Below are 19,212 nucleotides of genomic sequence, written 5' to 3' on the forward strand. Positions count from 1 at the left end.
TCACAACGCCTTCATGTCTGTTATTTAAAGTACAGCACCATTACATCTGTATGCCTGTAATGTAAGGCTCATCATGCTTTTGCTCAATAGCAGTAAAAAAACTGACCCAAGAACAAGTCCACCCTAGGTGTGTACCTTTTAATCCACACAAACACAAAATAATTTATTACTATTTACATTGTTGTAAGTATTTTTGAGTTGCTGTTTAGATGGGCTTAGTAGCAATGGCTGCAGCAAGCTGGAACAGGTTTGCCATAAAGCAGAACCCAGGGCAGCGCTAAAAATAAAATCTGGGTGCCTTGAAGCCTGGGAGAAGTACAGCAATGCTAAGAGGGATTCAGTGCAAACCTACAGAAGATATTTCCTACACCAACAACACTTCTTAATTCATTAATTTGAATGGAGATATATTTACAGGCAGAGAATAATCTAGAGCTTCTGCAGGTTTCTGTGATGCTCCCATCACCGCCGTTCCCCTTTCCCATGTGTTTCTTCTCTCACACTTCATTCTCCTGCCCTCTACCTTCTTGCCTTGAACCAGGCCCAGATCAACTATTTCTCCACGTCCTGGTTATGCCCCATTCTTCCCCATGTCCAAATGATGTGACACATGTGATGGCTAAAAACCCATCAGAACAAGGTCTCAGCAAGCTCAGTGTGGGAGGCCCTCACTTTTTGGGTAACAAAGCAACCTTTTTCTGCCATTTCTTTATACTGTGCAGTAATTACAGCCTCCTTTTCTCTTTTTCCCAGACCATCCCATTACTTCCCTCTATTTCATGTATTATCCATCAGGGTTTTCTTCCTCTTTTATCCTCCTATCGCTATCGTGATCTTTAAGAAAAAGCCGAGGCTGTTAAGCACCGCACATCTGTCATTTCAGCATGATGATTAGGTAGTAGATTCTGAAAATCCTGATACCACCCTAAAACTGGTAAACTAAGGAATCTCACCTTCGATTTTATCACTTTATCACTGTTCCTGTATCCTTCCCTAGATACCTGCTGCTGATCACCATCGGAGACAGGATATTGAATTAGACAAGCTTGATCTGAATCAATACAGCTGTTCTTACAGATTTACTGCTACTAGAAGCATTTCCACCAGACCTAAGAAAATCTGCAAGAAACGAAGTTACAGACTCTTGCATTTCAGTACAAGTAGCTTTGTTGTGTGGAAGTCCCCCATTTCATCATCTATGTTCCTTAGACTACTGTACAAAGAGAGTTAATTCTGGTGATGAACAGCACATACATAAACTACTTGGGTATTTTCCTCGATAATGGTAGGAAATGCTAAGCACAGGAAATTTAGCACAAAATATTTTTCACGTGCTGAGAAATATGGGTGAAAATGTTTTGAGCATGATTTTGTTAAAAGCATCAGCCTTATTAACATAAGAAAGAAAAATGGTTTGTTGGGAAGCATCCACCATTTAAGATATTCCATGTTGTTTTCCTATGTTAATTTTCCCGGAGACACCAAAAATGGTTATGTTTTGTGGTTCGGGTGGGGTGGGGGAGAAGGCTGTTGATGTTTTGGGAAAATGTACCAAAACTTGCTTTGCTTGCTTGCTCCTGATCCTCAGCTACAGCACAAAGTGGCTGCAGGAAGACCAGACTTCAAAGGCCAGCTGCAGGAGAAACCGTCATTATTTGATCCACTAAATCTAGAATTTTAAAACTTTTTTAAAAAAAAAGAAGTTTTAAAACCTTCAAAAAATTATTTTAAGGGAAATGCCAAGGTTTCCTCAACAGCAAAGTCCCAAGTCCCATCGGCCAAACCCTTCCAAGCATACACCCACTCCTGGGTTCCACATCCAAGTAAAACTCCACTTCTCACCACCAGCCTTATCTTGCCAAATGGAGATCAGGAGGAGAAGACACAGAGGACCAGCATCTGACGGACTCCACCGCAGGCTCGCAGGCAGAGCACTGACAGACGTGGCAGCGCTCCCAGGAGCCGGCTCCCGCAGTTGGTTTTTATTAAGGAACGCACACACTTCTGCTCTCCAGTCAGAAATATTCAGGGGCTCTAGCACATGAAGAATAACTCAATAATCACATTTCGTTCTCTGTATAATAAAATAAACACAGTCTCTCAGATTGACTCCTTGGATTTATGTCTTTTCAAAAGAATTTAGTAATTGGAGGGGAAAAAAAAATAAAACCACAAGTAGAGTGCACGGGTTCAAAATGTGCAGTAAATACTTTTGAAAGCAATGTTCTCATCTGGGAGTATTGCAACAGATGTTTATCATGAGCTACTGCAACAGTTAATCTAACTCTGAGCCAGATTAACTCTTTGCCACTGGAAACAAGCCTTTTTTCCACAGGCAGCTTACAGAAAACAAGGGGATGTGCCAGAACTACTGACAACAAGCAGTTAACTGAAGGGGGGGGGGAGGGGGGTGCATAAAGCCCAACCAAATAAACAGTGCCTGGCCCAAAAGACTTAGATGAACAGGTGTATGTGTGGGTGGGAGTGGAGGGAACAAAAATAAAGAAAAAACATTCAAACAAAGCCTCCACTAATGTTCTGGTCACTGAAGTGGATACACACAAAACAGGGAAACAACATTTTTGAAAAATTCAGCAAATAATGGATCTTTTTTTATTTTTGGAGTGGATAGGAAATACGATTATTGATCTTGGTTGTCAAAGTGTGGTACCACTATATCATAGTAACGACTCTTAGGTTATTCTATTTAAAGATATTCTGGGTAAGAATGAAAATAGGAAGGTAGAAAACTACAATTAAAAGAGGGATCATTCAAACAGCAATTCAACAGTTCAGAAACACCACAATAATTCAAAATACTAAATTTTAATGGTGTGGGTTTAATTTTTATGTAACTAGTTATAGTACCTACATATGCAAGCCAGTATTTATTCCTTAAAGGTACAAATGCAAATCACAATTTAAAGCATAGCTACTTAATGCTAAAATCACCATTTCTTAACAGATGCCAATCACATCCCGGTTTGCAACCTCTCCTGAAGGCAAGCAAAGGGCTATTAAGTCCCTGCCCAGAGCCATTCCTCTGCTTCTAATTTCACAGGCATTTAATTCCAGGAAATCCTTGAGCATATACAGGTCCCATGAAAAGAGCAAGCAGTCCACCCCCTTTCACCACCCAAAAGAGATCAAGCTGAAGAGGGAAGCGCACCCATGTTCTCAATGTGCTTGCCTGAGCATCACCTACGGCTCCCACATCCCTGGGACCACGGAGCACCGTGGGTGCACCTGGAGTTGTGTAAAACTGCTGGGAAGCAGAGCTGGTTTGGAGATTTACAGCCTTGCACAGCTTGCAGGGCTACACACTATTTCCATCTGAGGCACACACCTTCCCCTTCATGTTCCCAGCTGCAGTAACACAAGAATAAGAGTCAAAAATTCTGGAAACTTCAGTCCAAACTTCCTTCCTGACGGAAGGAAATCTCAGCCTGTTGGTTGTTCAGTTTTTTTAAACAGAAAGAAAAACAAATGCCAACCTGTCAAGTGTAAAGACAATCGAAAGAGGTTTTGTTTATCTAATTGCTGGGCAGAACAATAAATGAATAAAAAGCTGTAGGAAGTCCTTTTGACTCCGCATTATTTACCAGTATTTCTGCTGGTAATGCAGAACAAGTTTCTTCCTTGGTAATACTCCTAATCAACAAAAGCAATGGCAAATATTATCAGTCCTTTTATATTTGATGAAGACATTGATGTTATTTATTCAAGGAAATAATTTTATAAGTATACCTTCGACTCCAAAAAGACTGGTGACCACAAAGCCAGGTGCTGGCAGTCTCCCTGCCCAGCCCTTCCATTGCTGTATCAAGGCCACTGAAAGGGCCACCCGTTAGTCTGTTGACTGAAATACAATTGTTTACCGCTTGTTTTGGTTTTCTCCCACAGATATCAAACATCATAACTAAGAGGAAGGTTTTGTTTTCTAAATTTTTAGTATTCCAGAGAAATATACTGACATTACATTCTGCAAGTCTTGCCAAGAACATCTTTTGTGTTCACAGCTTCAGTGTTGATGATAAATTTTGAACATTAACAATACAAAGTATGATTTAAATCAAAGCCTAAATCATAAATGTAAAAGTAATTTAAACTAGTGAACTGGAAACCTTGATTTAAATAATTTCATTTTGGAAATACAGTTCTCCTAAAGAACTACTTGCGTTCAATGGTTGTTAGTTCTGAGTGGGTAAATAAACCCCATGCATTTATTTAAATGATTATGAAGCCTAATATACTCTAGATCTTTTATTTTTTACATTTTATTAAGTAGACAATTTACTAGGCAATTATTTTTTTAAAACTATGATTCCCAAGCGCTCCAAAAATATTTAATAGGTCCGAAAGCACCTTTGATGATGATGATGATGATTATGATTCCCATTTTACAGAAGGATAACCCAAAGAAGAGATAATTAACCAGTTTGGACTCCTTCCTTCACCAGATTAAACTAGCTCAATCAACATGATTGATCTCCGCTGTAACAACTACCTGTTGCCCATAATTTTTCACTCTGACTAAGCAACCATAATAATTTGCAGATATCAGTAAGAACAATTAGCAGTAAAGCCTCAGGAGGCAGCCACGGTAAGGCTGGACTAAATACCTGTACAAGAATGAGGAGGTTTTGCTGGATGGTTTCACCACGATATAACACTTGGTATTATTTTTACCTCATTCTCTAAAATTCAGATGTAAAGGTAACACATGGCACAGTCTGCTGCTGTTCTTCATGGCAACACAGCCTGCTTTATGAACGGCCTCAATTATTTTGCCATGAACAATGATGGCAAAAATAGCAGTAAGCACTTAGATTGCTTTCACGGCCAAACGAACCGTCACACCAGGCTTTCCAATTTCTAGAGTACTAATTTCTTAACACTGTGCCTCAAAATCTGCAGGATGCTGTGACAACAGCACTTACTGTGAATGTTTCAGAACAATTTTCATGTACTGAATATTGCATATCCCAATGCGCCTGCTAGGTTGAGACCTTACACATTACAGTTTCTGCCCTGAGCGACAGTGCCAGATCTGAAACACTGGTCAAGATAGGTGACGTATGAAAAGTGGAAGAAGCAGTTCATAATTATTTTTAAGGTTTCTCTGAGTCTCTCGCTATCATGCCCATTTTGCACTGGTATGAAAAGCTATTTGTGCCTCAAGTTGGTCCACAACACGAAACTGCATCTTTCTTAAACCACCTCCTGGATGCAGTTTCCTAAACCTCCTCTTCCCACCCAAGCCACCCCTTAACGAGGAAGGAAGCATCAATGTCTCTTAAGCTACTTTCTCCTCCTGTAAACTTGCCTTTGATGTAATGCTTACAAAAATTTTACCGGTTAAGTATTAATGACCAACTATGAGCTTTGTCAGGAGGGGTGAGAGGCAGCACCGAATGCTGGAGGAAAATAAAACAGTAAAAGACACCGTAGTCCATGCCAAGACAAATTTGGTGGGTGTAACCATACCAAGTGACAGCTCTTCCCTTGTGCCTGAAGCCTGAGCCTCCCTTCAGAGGGTGGCCACTAACTGGCATGTAGAAGAGGAGGGTCTAGAGAAGACAACCCATTGCTTTGATGATGAACTCCACATCTTGCAAGGTCTGGCTGGATTCACCCATCTCACTCTATGTGAGCTTCAGGAAATAGAGTGCTGTTCTCTCTAAAATATGTTGTAACGGTGCGTGCTAGACCCCAGATCCCACCCCACGGGTGTACTACACGTGCCACCCTTTTTGCCTGTGCACTAGCTCAGGAATTTGGGGGATGAGGAGAGACCACAGGGAACAAGGACAGGATGAGCTAGTTACAGGTCAGGGTCCTTGTTGTGCCTAAGCAAGTCACCCTCCTGAAATGAAACCAAAAGAAGGTTTAAGTACTTAAAACCAGCTGCATCTCCTGCACAACTTTCCCAACAATATGTATCAAGTGAATCAGTTTCACTGCCCTGATGGCCACTCCACCACACATGCTCCAGTCCGTCCTGCCCTGCCACGATGCTTTAGACACGACACTGCTGGTTTGCAAAGCGAGTGGGCTCTGATGGGAATGCCAGCCCCGAAAGGCAGATGTTGTGTAAATTCATATTTCATAAACACAGCTAATTGTGACAAGAGGGCTATAAAAATCCTTGTACCGCTTAAATTATTTCTCCACTTAGAGCAACTCTACCACCAGAAGATGTTGCACATTGCACTTTATACTGAACTGGCAGTGCTGGGTGGTAACATTACAGCTCTATTAAATAACAGATATAAAAATTTCAGATCTTTAAAAATTACAAATTAATCTTCTGCCATCATTCAACACAACCACTTAAAAACAAACACACCATGCAACTGTCACTAAAAGTTTTCCCATCTAAGGCTGCGTGTGTTTAAATATGGAAACTATACTTCTGAAATAAACATAGCTGCTATCAGTGAAAAGTGCTACTACAAGTCGTGTTGCTATTAGACAGAAACTACCACCTTAGTGTCATATATCCCTCACACTTTACCAAGGAAATATCCTCTCTTCATCCAACAAAGTCACAATAACGGCAAAAAATGCAAAACCCAGCAATAAAACCACAAAACAATACCTGCTAAAACTTTGATATGTTGATTCACAGACGTAGGGAGGTAAAAGACTGTTAATCCAGAGACTGTTTTTTAATAAAGTTATGTTTTATGCATTTACTGATGCTGATCCTTCAGTAATCAATGTTTAGCAGATCCACTGTATCCATATGTATACTGCCGTCTAAATTGTTATCCAATTCATATAATTAGGAAAAAAGAAAAAACCAAACCTATTAGTTAAGTTTTAGCTTTTCTAGCCTATTTTTGCTTTTACATTTGGTTATTTAGAAAACTAGTTATTATATTTGGGGAAAAAATTTATTTACATGCATGTCCTTCAGGTAACAGTCTACACTTACTAATATTTATTAATTTAAGTGCAAGAGTAAGAAAAAACAAGGTTTTCTTCAGCTCTGTGTGGCCACAGGATCTGTACGTGATAACAGATAAGCGATCTGGTACTGTGCAAAAGGGAAAGAAAAGACTTCATTCACTCCCTCTCACCTGTCTGGGTGAGAAAACAAGCAGGAGGTGTGGAGGGGTAATTCAGTTCTGCAGTACTCACGTCATCTTTCATATTTCTGTTCCCACCAGAAGCAGGCAATGCCTGCCAGCCTGGCTGCAGTTTATTTACACACTACTGGAAATCAGAATTTACTATTTAGACTAAAGACCCCTCAGCAGGTATCAACTAGGCACAGACATTATTTTGTCAGTTTTCTCAGGATGCTCTGAAAAAGTTTACATAAACCACAAAAACTATGCATGTCACTACGTAATGAAATCAAAATACAATAAATAAAATATACATGTGAATATTTCTACTTTTAAACAGTAGTTACTGAACTGCAGCTAACTTCATTTTAGAAGTACATATTGCTTGTATAAAAAGCATTTATGTCATAATGGAAAAAATACTTTATATATAGCTAGCTATGTTTCTCATATACTCAAGTATTCCAATCATTTGAATATTTTCATTTCACTTAAATCATTTGAATACATTATTAAATTCAATTTAAACTCCCTAGGTATCTATCATTTTAGACTATCTAAGTGATTTGAGTAGATGATCATGAAACCACAGGTATGCAGTTTTTTTCTAGGAGCTGACAAATCACCAATGGTGCAACAGGTGCTGTTTCCATTCATCATTATTTTTTACAAAAAGAATGATGCTGGAATAGTCCCTCTCAGCGCTCAGGCTACCTGGGCACCCATGGGTACACGGGCAAGAGGCAAGGACCCACAAATCTGTGGCAGCACAGCTGCTCCGGCTGGTTCCCAACCCCAAGAGATACAGGGGCAGCTCCTGCTTGATGAGGCCTGACTGAAATTCTTCCAGCGCTCTCTGGAAAAACCTTTACAGCATCCTACGGCTTCGGGCTGGCAACAAAAATCTGAAGTTTTTAGGCCTAGCAATAGACTGGATCCATGAGCATCCTTCTGCCTTTACAACACACAGCAAGGGGTTAACAGCATCATGAGCAAACTCAGTGTAGATCACTCTGACTTCACTGACAGCACCACTGATTTTAACCCAAATTTCTATAAAAGGCACCTTAAAGGTTCTATGGCAATTTTATTCACAAGAAATATACGGGCAGCGATTTTTAATCTGCTCAGATAAGGCATTTGTATTGAAAATCTCTGCTGTTCACAGAAATGATCATGCAAATACGCTACAATTTCAAGTACTATCTCCAACTGGGGATGCCACACAGTATATTTAAATTTCTACCTCACTACTAGGTGGCACAGAAAGCGCACGGCCCAATCGTAACTGCAATGCCACTCAGAGAACATGCCACAGAGAAAAGTTGTGAAACCCGTCAAAAGATTTTTCTGTCTTAAGGCACATCTCTGTCAAGAATAACTTTTACCAGGAAAACCACCAGGAAACTCAGAACTTAAAAAGAAGGATGCAGTTTTAATATGAGATTAATTATATGGCAAAAACATAACAGAGTTGACCATAAAACGACTTGTGAAAAAGAGATGCGATTAGATACGGTGCAAAATAACACAGAGCCAAGTGTGTCCCTGGACCGCCTAACAGATTGACAAGACAAGGTAAAAACAGAGGATACTTAACTTCCTATTTGTTATTTTAAATGTAAACCGCACAAAATACGTTCGGACAAGAACACATAGCTACCAGTTTTCGGTCTGAGGGCACAGCAAGGGAAACGGGCATTTGATCAGCCCACAGAAGTCACGGGTGGGACGGCTGGGGGTCTCCCGCAGGACACAGCAGCCCCAGCCCCACTGACTTTCTGCAATTCAGGCCTCACACACCGCAATTTTCAACGGAGCGATGCTGACCGCGCAAACTCCGCCCGCCGACGGCCGGCTGCGGCGCAGGGCCAGCCGTACCTGCGCGGCGCCAGGGCTGGCCGGGGGTGCGCAGCCCCTGGAACCCCCCGCCCGCACCCCGTCACCCAGCGCCGGGCTCTCCCCGGCAGTGCCGGCAGCCACAGCGCCCTGCAATAAACCGGTGCCCCGGGCCCGGGCCGCGGGCGCCGCCTCCGCAGCCCCTCCCGCTGCCGCCGGCCGGGCAAACTTCTGCGGGGCGCCACCGCCACCGCGCCAGGGACCCCCGCGCCAGGCGGGGCCGGGCGCTGCCCCCCGCGGCGCAGGAGGCGGCGTCCCCCGCGGCCGCCCCGGCCCCGCTGCGCGCTGGCGCAGCCCGGGGAGCGCAGGCACCCCGCCCAGCGCGCCGCCGGAGGAGGAGAGATCATGATAAAATCGTTATTAAAAAAATAACACACTTAACAACAAATCACGCGATTCGGCCGCGGGCCGGCGGGCAGGGAGGGCCCGCCGCACCCGGGCGCGGACCCGCGCACCCACCTTGCATCCCCGCCGCCGCCTCCCCACCGGAATATGCCGCCGCCGCCGCCGCCGCTGCTGAAAATACGGGGCAGGCGGGCGCGACCAATCGGGGCGGAGAGGCGCCCGCCCGCAGCCAATGGCGGCCGCCCGCCGCCGGCCCTCCGCCAACCGCGGCGCAGCTCATTACCCGGCCGCCGGCGGGGGCGGGGAGCGGAGCGGAGCTGAGCGCAGCGCCGCCGCGGTGGGGAACGTGCCCCGGGCGCCCGGCGCCGGTCGGGACCCGGCGCCCCCAGCCGCCGCCTCCTTTTCTTTTCCCCTCTATTAATTTTTTTTTACCCTTTTTTCTTAAAAAAAAAAAACCCTTCCCTTTTTGTTTCCTTTTTCCCCTCTTTTTTTTTTTCCATTTTTTTCCCCCTCTCCTCCTCCTCCCCCCCCCCCCCCTTTTTTTTTTTTCCTCTTTCCCTCTCCTTTTTCAGGACCGGACTTTTTCTTCCATATTTTTTTCATACCCCACCCCGTACATCATACAGACCAAAAACTTCAGGACACCCCCCTAGGAACTGGTTCTGCCAAGTGTGAAAGGATGCCTCCGCATCGCCCAGCACCCGCTGCTCCGAGCTCCGCAGCGCGGTATTTTCGAGAACCCAGAAAGGTGAGAGGTTGGAAATCCCGCCAGCCGCCTCCCGCCGCAGCCCCAGGCTCGGGAGAGCGCCTGTTCAGCCAATGGTTTTTAATCGGGCTACGCACACACTCAGCACATGAACAGGAGCAGGCCGGCGGGCGCAGAGCCCAGCCTTTAAAAATACCCAAACGAAACCAGCAGATGTTTCGGCCACACCAGCTCAGCACGCAACGCTTCACACTGTATCACCACAGCGAAATTATTAGCAAAGTAAACTTTCTTATGAAGTCCAACAAGTGTGGAAATAAATATCTGCTTTACTTAAAAAAATGTGGACTGCATAGTCTTATTTAAAAAAAAATAAATTTAAATTCACAAACATTTGTTCATAAAAATAAACTTTTCCATCAACAAAACTCATGAGCTGCTGTATATTACAGCAGAAAACTATCAACTGTAGAAGAGGGGATAAAAAACCTCAGAATTTTCTTTTGTTTTTCCAGTCTAGCATGACCCTAATAATTCCTGAGCTGGGAGTGAACTAAAAAAAGTGAGAAAATCGGCGCCTCCCGTTTCTGATGTCACACTCCTTCTGACCTCACCCCCGGCATTTAAAATCACTAAATCGTATTTGCTGAAAACTCTTGCCCAAACAGGCCACGTTATTAACACGTTCACGGTGTTTGGCTGATACGGAATAATATGTGCCGTGAAGTGATAAACCCGATACCAACGCAAGTCTTGATGATAATTTACAGGAGAAAGCTTTTCTTTTGCAGATCAAGAAAGGGCTTATTTGTAAGGTGCCCCAAGAGCCAAGAACTCTGTGGTGCTACGAACTGCTGACAGGCAACCAATAACTGTGACGAATTATACATTCATGGCATCTGCAACAATCGATAAACTGACTCACCAAATTAATAAAATATAGATCACAAAGCATACATTTTTATTAAAGAATAATTTCATGATAGCCAAGTAATGTGGATGCTTCCAAGCATAAGATTAAATTACATGCTGAGCAAATCTGGCATTTTGTGATAAACTGCGAAAATAGTCTTTGCAACAGCAACTGAGGAAGAACACTGCTGACATAGTCTATAAACATGTTTTATAAAGCATAACCGAAAGTAACAAAAAAAAAAAAATCATTGAAGTGGTGGTTAGAGAATCCACTACCATATCCACAATAATTACTTCCTAGACTTCTCCTTGCTTTGTAATTTATTCCTTCAAATATGTTGCTGATTTTTGTTAAAAGTAATAAAAACAGATTACCTACATGGGAGAATATCTACACCAAATTAAATCCTTAACTAGTCAGACTCCAGCAGTAATAATTATTGGAGCCCACAAAGATTTCTAGCACATTTAGGATGACAGAAAATTCACTTGGATGCACAAGGCAAGTGTCTTACCTGCTAGACCAACACTGCTTATCCCATTTGTGTGCCTGCTGAATAACTTTTAAGTTTTTGCTTGAATTTAGGAATATGATGAATCCCATTGGACTTGAAGGTCTGAAGCTATACACATGGTCAAGTATTTTCCTGCACAGATATTTTCCACTACTGATAAATGCATCAGGAAGAGCATGTAACCTCATGTAAAGGTATCAGAGAAGTCATTCCTTCCCCAGGAAGGAAGATGGCGCATCTCTTATGGCAACAACTTTACTTCTGGGAAGAACGCACTTAGGCACATCCTCAGTCTCCCTTAGCCTGCTAAGGTTATTGCTATACAGCCTCAAAACATGTCATAAATGAAGAATTTAAAATACTGAGATCCTGTTTATTAACATTTACAATTACAGTTTTAAATTTAAATTTACAGTTTATATTTGTATAAAGTTTACAATTCCTGAAACTCCTTAGTACGCAGTCTCTGCAGGCTATGACATACCGACAGCATTAGAAGGCTGTCCTAAAATTAGTTTTTATCCTCTATAATGCCAGATATGTGGTGCTCTTGGGCAGTCATCACATGATTGAAGTCTTGTCAGATCTTCCAAATATTTGTTTTATCATAAAACATCCAGCATTTCCTGGAAGCTGGTGCTTTCATACTTGCAGTGAGTATTTTACATCCATAATGTTTAGCCACTTTCTGAACTTCCATAGATCTCCTAGCTACACACATATAGTATGAGGTCCTTCCCATCCCTTCTTTCTAGCTAATAAATAATGGAATCTTAAATCTGAAATGCTGTCATGAAACAAAAAACAAATAGAGGATAAGTAATATAAAAACAATATTTGTTTATACTAGAACCATTATGAATTGAATTCTGTTTTTAAACAAATGACATTTAATAATACATTAAACACATAAACTAGAACATATTTGAAGTTATAATTCCATCAGCTCTTTCTCATGACATTCATCTTCTCAAAGGCCATATCCACAATTCAATCTAATCATTTACAGAATGTTAAGTTAATAAACAGACATGGCTCCTCAAAAATGCCTTACTACTTAGATATGCCTCCATTCTCCCTAACTATGGCAACCTAGATCAGTTTCTGGTGGTGATTTTTTTTTAAAAAAAAAAAACACAAACCATAATATTTGCTAGCATATTATTAGCAACTGGAAAATTATTATCAAATGTTATTTTCTTTCAGAATGAATTATCTTTATTTGGAAAATATACCCAAATATTTCCACTAACAAACTGCCATTCATTTAAATATTTCACAAATTTTCTGCATGGTGATTGTTTCATTTACTAAGAAAATACCCACATCTCTATGAATCTTTTCAGTCACCAAAACGTGACTACAGATAGCAGGAATGCATATTTTAGAGAAGCAGCAAACAGGACCAGCTTCAGAATTACACCCACTACCCTCAAGATAAGATGAGGCGAGAGCATTTTCTCTTGCCATAAATTACCACTCCCTCCTATCTGCAATTATTTAACTTTCAAAAATAGCTGCAACGCAGACAAATTATGAGCTATAATTATGCAAATTTATCCCTGATATTAAGACTGCATACATGCATATATGTATACCTACTTAGCCTATTCTAAAATGTATCTGCATGCATAATGTCAAATATTATCATCAAATATACCAGGATTTCTTTACCTTATCACCCAGAGTGACAACGTTTCCATCCTAAATATCTGTAAGACATTCCAGTGGTCAAAAATGCCCACTACTGCTTTTTATCTGTATGGTACCAGTCATTTGTTCCTGGTACATCTTCATCTAATAAACCTTCCCCCTTTGTAGATAAGAGTGCAGAGCCCTAAGCTCACAGTAGTCAAAAGGAGCATCAGCCAGGCTCCAGGGGAAAGGGAAAAACAAAAATGAATTTTTTTTTTGGTGTGTCTGTATATCACACAGAAGCTGCACCAAGGTCAGAAGTCCATACTCTAAAAACACCTGAAAGCTGGAAGTATTAGAAATAGCGTACACAGTTAGCCTCTGCTTGGCTGCTGTTGGCTACAGGACATTTGGTCAGACGGTGCTTATGGTCTGAACCAGTTCAATGATCATTTTACAAAGTACTTCAACTTGCATCATTCTTTTCTTGGAAACTGACATTATTCAATATCCTATGTCCCTCAGTGAAAAGCAAGTTAAAATTTCGCTACTCCTGCACTACTCTTCTGACTCAAAGCAAGCACCACCCACTTTGTCAAGGGTCTTGGTAGACCACCAACTCCCCAACAAATTAACACTTCTGCTAGATCTCCACCATGCTGCAAAGTGCTGCCTCTCAGACAGACAGCTGCATTTCTCTTGCTCATCCATCCAATTATCCAGATACTCATCTCAGGCATGGGGTAACACTGCAGATCTTTAACAGCAGCACTGCTTCAAGGGCATTGTTTGAACTCCCATAGCTTTTCCGAGCCTCTGGTCCTGCCTGTGTGGCTTTACATCCAGCCATTTCCACAACCACAGCCCGTGGGGTGAGGGAAGGGAGGTTATACGGGAGGTAGCACCATGGGGAGGTTTGGGGCAGGGGCTAGGCAATCTCTGTATTCCCAGTGACCTGAACATTTCTTTTACTTATTAATATGTCAAATTTACAGCATTCATTATGCAGTGAACATTATACAGCAATGAATTCAGATTTTGGGGTTGTTTTTATATATATGTAGATGTATTATTATTTTTAAGAATTTAATATTGTTCTTTGCACTGTTATAGGGCTTAAAAATCCTGGATTCCCAGAGATCTAGGTTCCACTCAGAAACGTCACAAAAAGATGGCAACCCAATACAGCTGTCTCTTTCCATGCTTGTTTTCAATGGTGATAGAATATATTGCTACAATCAAAAGCCTCAATACTTTCTGATCTAAGGCACAAGAAAAAATGCTATTTTTAAAGTCAAAATCTGTTATAATGATAGGTTGGGGTTTGGGGTGGGTTTTTTTTTTTTTTTTGGAAGAGTAAACATTTATTATTTTTTTTTACTTACAGGGAAAATTCTGAATATTGTACATGCACATTCACATCATTTTGCAAAACTGTCAACACCAGATATACACTTCCTTCCTTGAACTATCTCCCTGTGTTGCAACCCTCATCTAAATTTGAAAATATTTTGGTAAACATAGCTGATGTTTCATGGGTGTAATTTTGAGACCATAAGGAATTTAAGAAAACAGTTGATACTGTACTAAAATCTAAAATAGGCTTTTAAGAATTTATCAGCTTACTCAAATCAGCAAATAATATGATAACTATACAGAAATGAGCATCTGTAGCCCACCTAGTTCCCCTTAAATTTTCCTCCCTGCAGTTTTGTTTTGGAACTTTTGAGGTCCTTTTAAAGGATATTCATACATTCTATTGTGGTAAAATATTTAATACATTAGTTAAAATATATCCTTAACACCTATATATCAAGATACTTGTATCACAATATTTATCACAATGGGTTTTTACTCCAGGAATAGATTGCCTCAAGTATAGTTGTGAACAGCCACATTTTTCGCAGATAAAGAAAATAGTTTGAATAGCATTGAGAGTGCTCCTGTTGTAACACATTTCTTAGGAGGTCTGAGAAGGATTTCCCTGGGGATGTTATAGGAGCTATGCAAAATAATTACTTTTATGAATTGGCTCTATTATGGAAATCCCTGCATTTTTTTGCCACCCATCTCCTTGGAATGCTGCAGTGGACTTAAGTGGTGCTCTGCCCACCAGGAATCCTCTTCCAGCAGCCTCAATTCATTCAGCATTTGTTGGTACTGCTTTTTTTCTTTCTGAAGCCATTTGCTTTCAGTTCTTTTAACTTTTGTTCCATACCATGTATCTTTAAGGATGAATACTCTACACTGCTCACATCTCCCTCTTACATGATAGTCTCTTCATCTCACTCATTAAACTGTTCTGAAATTACGAACTCACACCAATAGAGCAGAAAATTCTCTTCCCTTGTTTTTATGCATATCACTGGGACTGCTAAAGCACACCCCATGATCATCCAAGTACTATTTACCTATAATGAGGATCTTGTTGCAAGTTCCTCTTTCACAAAACTCTGCTGTTACTCAGAAGATATGACCTTTGATTTTGCATTTTGAATTTGATTCCACTTCTATTAGCCCAGTTTTGAATGTCATCTCAGTTATTTCTGTACAATATCCTGACTCTCTTCTATATTTAGGATGTCTTCCAATTTTGTCATTAGCACAGCCCCTCTATTGATGCCAGGTGATCCATATTGAGCAAGTCAGGCTCAGTACTCCACTGGTGACTTCTCTTGCACACACCTTTTAGAAAAATATTAATTTGAGTAGCACCTGCCAGTGAATTTATGCAGGAAGAAATAGCTCTTCTTAGCTGAGTCTTCCAGCTGCAACCACTCTGCTTGCTTTCTGGCTCATCTTTAGGCTGAGTTAAGATATATAGCATGAAATTATGCCTACAGTTGCTTACACAAGGACCACATCTGGCCTCCACAACATCATTATTCAGCAGATGGTCTTGAGTAATATGTCCTGGCTCAAGGTCTTTAAGAATACTGGGCGCATACTGGGGAATCGGCCTCTGTGGTTGGAGCTGGACACACACACTCACGCTTTGTGGGATGCTTTCCTCCAACACCAAGGTCTCACTGACCTTCACAAGGCAGACAAAACTCAAACCTCAGCTTGTTTCTTCAGTTCTGAGGCTCAGAAGCTTATAATTCTTAGTAGCAGTAAATGCTAATTTTTATGAGTCTTGAATTAATTCACAATAAGCTCCTCAGTATTCTATAAAATACACAACACTTGTAAGCGCTGAGGGCTGAGATGAAGGTGGCTTTTGGGGGGGTTGAGTTTATTGGGGTTTTTTTGGAACAAGAGATAATGTCTGGATTTCAAAACACTGTGGCGGTTTAGAAACGAAGAGTGAAGACTCCTCCAGGGAGGTGCAAGAGGCTGCTCCGTGCCACTGGCAGGCCAGAGTCTTTCAGAACCTCTAAAAAAATGGTTCTGGAAAAAAAAAAAAAGTAGATTTAACCATTTTTAGGAGCACTGCCAATACCAAGGCATCAAACCAGAGTCTTTGCCTGTACCTGTCTTCCCATCCCTACAAGGATCAAACAGTATCATTAAATCACACAGTATTGTTAAAGCGGTTCAAGACCGCCCCGGAGGCGCTGGACCAAGAGGCGCAGCTCTACAGGCAGTGATGGTGTGACAAACCCACTGCCTCTCCCAACGGGAAGATCCTCAGCTTGAAGCCAGCACGTATACGTACCTATTGCCAAAAGGATGGGATTTCTGCAGAGAGATGTCGGGTAGCTGTAGGACCTCTGCTAAGGCGTGTTCACCAAAATGCTGTATTTTAATTACACAATTACACAGAACTCAAAGCCCCGGTTCTGAAGTTTTGCAGACACAACCCTTCTTTCTGGCACAACCTACTTCGGCGGTTAAATTCTGAAGCCATGTGCAGAGCGAGAAGACTTTTCTTAAACCCTTCCAACATCAATAACACACTCCTAGTTATGAACTTCAGTTAGCTTTGTGCTCATTAAATCACAGCTGTTTCCCTTTGATGTAGTATTAGATCAGACCACTAAAAACACTCTGTGTGTATGTATACAAATACATTTTCCCCTTTGTTCTGCAAAACAAACTCTTAACAGAAAAGTGTTTATATTAAAACTAAGTAGAATTAAATGTCAATTAAGAGTTAATAATAGTCTTAAGATAACATTTCAGATCTATCATAATCCCATAATAAACTGACTGCAGAGCTGACCTTGTTTTGGTTTCAGCTATTGTTTTGACTCAGAAAGAAACTACCAGTTGATTTTAAAACCTGAATGATCTTAAACATTAACAGCTCAACTGAAAATGCTCCTGGATCTTTCCTATTGCTCACAGGAGATCAACACACCTCATTTCACTTGCCTACCTGCTCATCACAGCTCTGAATACATGAGGAAGGTTTTTGGGGTTGTTTTGCCTTTTTTTTTTGAGAGAGATATATATATTAGTTAGTGCTTCTTTAACAAAAGCAGATGGACTTTGTTCCTACTCCTCTAGTCCTTCATAAGCTCTTTAGATCACAGATAACACAGAACTTATTTAGTGTATCTGGAATGAAAATCAGTTTGGATAATATAAACCTATTTTTCAATGCAAGGGATATGTTTGCTTTCAAAGCTGTCTGAAAGACAGAAAACAATCCACCAACTGAAGATATAAAACTAGGTAAAATATGCAATAATTAGCATTCTTCATTGCATTTTGCATTGAGAAAGAGTTCTTCATGCAGCCCATTTTGCAACACAAGTAAGAATAGAGCAGTTTTGATTGGTGAATCAGAAACAACAGCTTAAAATTTATTTTTAAGATTGTCTGTTCATATGTGCCTTTTCAGAAGAGTATATTAGCCTTCAGAAGCTCTAAAAATGGTTCTGCCAAAAAAATAAACAGGCTTAACCATTTTTAGAATCACTGGCAATACTAAGGCTTCAAACCAGAGTGTTTGCCTGAACTTGATGCTTCTTTCTGTGAAGGCAAGACCTCTGCAATTTGATAAAAGCAGCAACTGATACTGTAACAAAGACTGAACTCTACCACACTCCAAAACATCCAATCTCATTTGCTAAAATCTATTGAAACACAAATACATTTCAGTTTACCAACATGCTTCAGGCCCGAGTTCATTTCTACATGAATTTACCTTTAGCTTGTAGGAGCATTTAATCACGTACCACATCACCTAAATTCTATGCACTACACAATAAGCTTTTTACTACCTTTGGAAAAGGAGATAAAGCTCAACAGCTAGCCATATTCATCTTTTTCTACCATTAATCTAATGAGAAGGTGGCAGATGAAGCTAGATTGGGGTATAAACGCTCTCTGGACTTTTATGCAGTATGTCATGCTTGGTTCAGGTCACTTGCTATAACACGAGTTTGCATCTTTATTCCTTCTCCAAAAGACAACGCTGCTAGAATCAGCTGTGTACAAAGTACCCACTATGTAATTTACAGTGCAGTAACAGTTACAGGGGCCAGAGTGACTCCCAGCGAACCCATACGTATGCTACATGGTGAACCCATATGTATTTTACATGGAGTGCGCATGGCCTATATATTGCCCCACATCAGGCTTAAACACCTTATTTTAAAGTCATCAGCTAAAGTGCGCTTTGTACACTCTTTCGGGGCAATGGAAAAATAGGAGTGTTTTAACATAGTCCTGGCTGTAAATCCCCGCTTCTGGCACACATCTCTCCTCCTCAACCACCTGAATGAACCTATGATTGATGGATGAGGAAGAACAGCTTCCATTGTGTCTCAAAGACTTACACAGGACTTAAAACAGATTATTTGAACAAGGTTACTTTTTATTTAATCACAGAAGAAAAACTCTACTGAGTTTAAAAAAAAAAGAAAAACTGGGAGTAATTTAACAAGGTAGAAAAGATCACTAGCAGTCCTTGGCAGGAACAGCACTTAATAAGGTTGAAAAGCAACAGCCATTTAAAAAGAAACTAGTTTCATCTTGTTTGAACTAGGAACTCCCTACACAAACTAAGCAAATATTCTTATTCTTTTAATAACCCAAACACTTGAAGCCAAAGTAACAAAGCAAACAAATACGTTCAACAGTATTTTGTCACTTTGTAGCATCCCATATCTGGGGCACCCAGAAATTTCTGGGTAATACTAGGAAGTACTTTTATTGTTTTGCACCAATG

The 19,212-nt window shown here is 40.9% G+C and overlaps 1 protein-coding gene across 4 annotated transcripts in view; it reads right to left on the reverse strand.

The window, feature by feature from the left end:
• The window catches only part of CTBP1 (C-terminal binding protein 1), a 251,623-nt gene that overhangs the window by 150,285 nt on the left and 82,126 nt on the right, over window positions 1–19,212 (reverse strand). Inside the window, exon 1 of one of the 4 annotated variants that reach the window (XM_055795710.1) lies at window positions 9,435–9,555. The exons of 2 other annotated variants lie outside the window; for them this stretch is intronic. In XM_055795710.1, the coding sequence (XP_055651685.1) occupies window positions 9,435–9,441 (7 nt within the window). In that variant the 5' untranslated portion in view covers window positions 9,442–9,555. Of the gene's footprint in view, window positions 1–9,434; window positions 9,556–19,212 lie in introns of those variants that run through there. One more of the 4 variants, XM_055795708.1, reaches the window with a different exon arrangement.

Source organism: Falco peregrinus, chromosome 2 (assembly GCF_023634155.1).
Source record: "Falco peregrinus isolate bFalPer1 chromosome 2, bFalPer1.pri, whole genome shotgun sequence".
Classification (NCBI taxonomy): domain Eukaryota; kingdom Metazoa; phylum Chordata; class Aves; order Falconiformes; family Falconidae; genus Falco; species Falco peregrinus.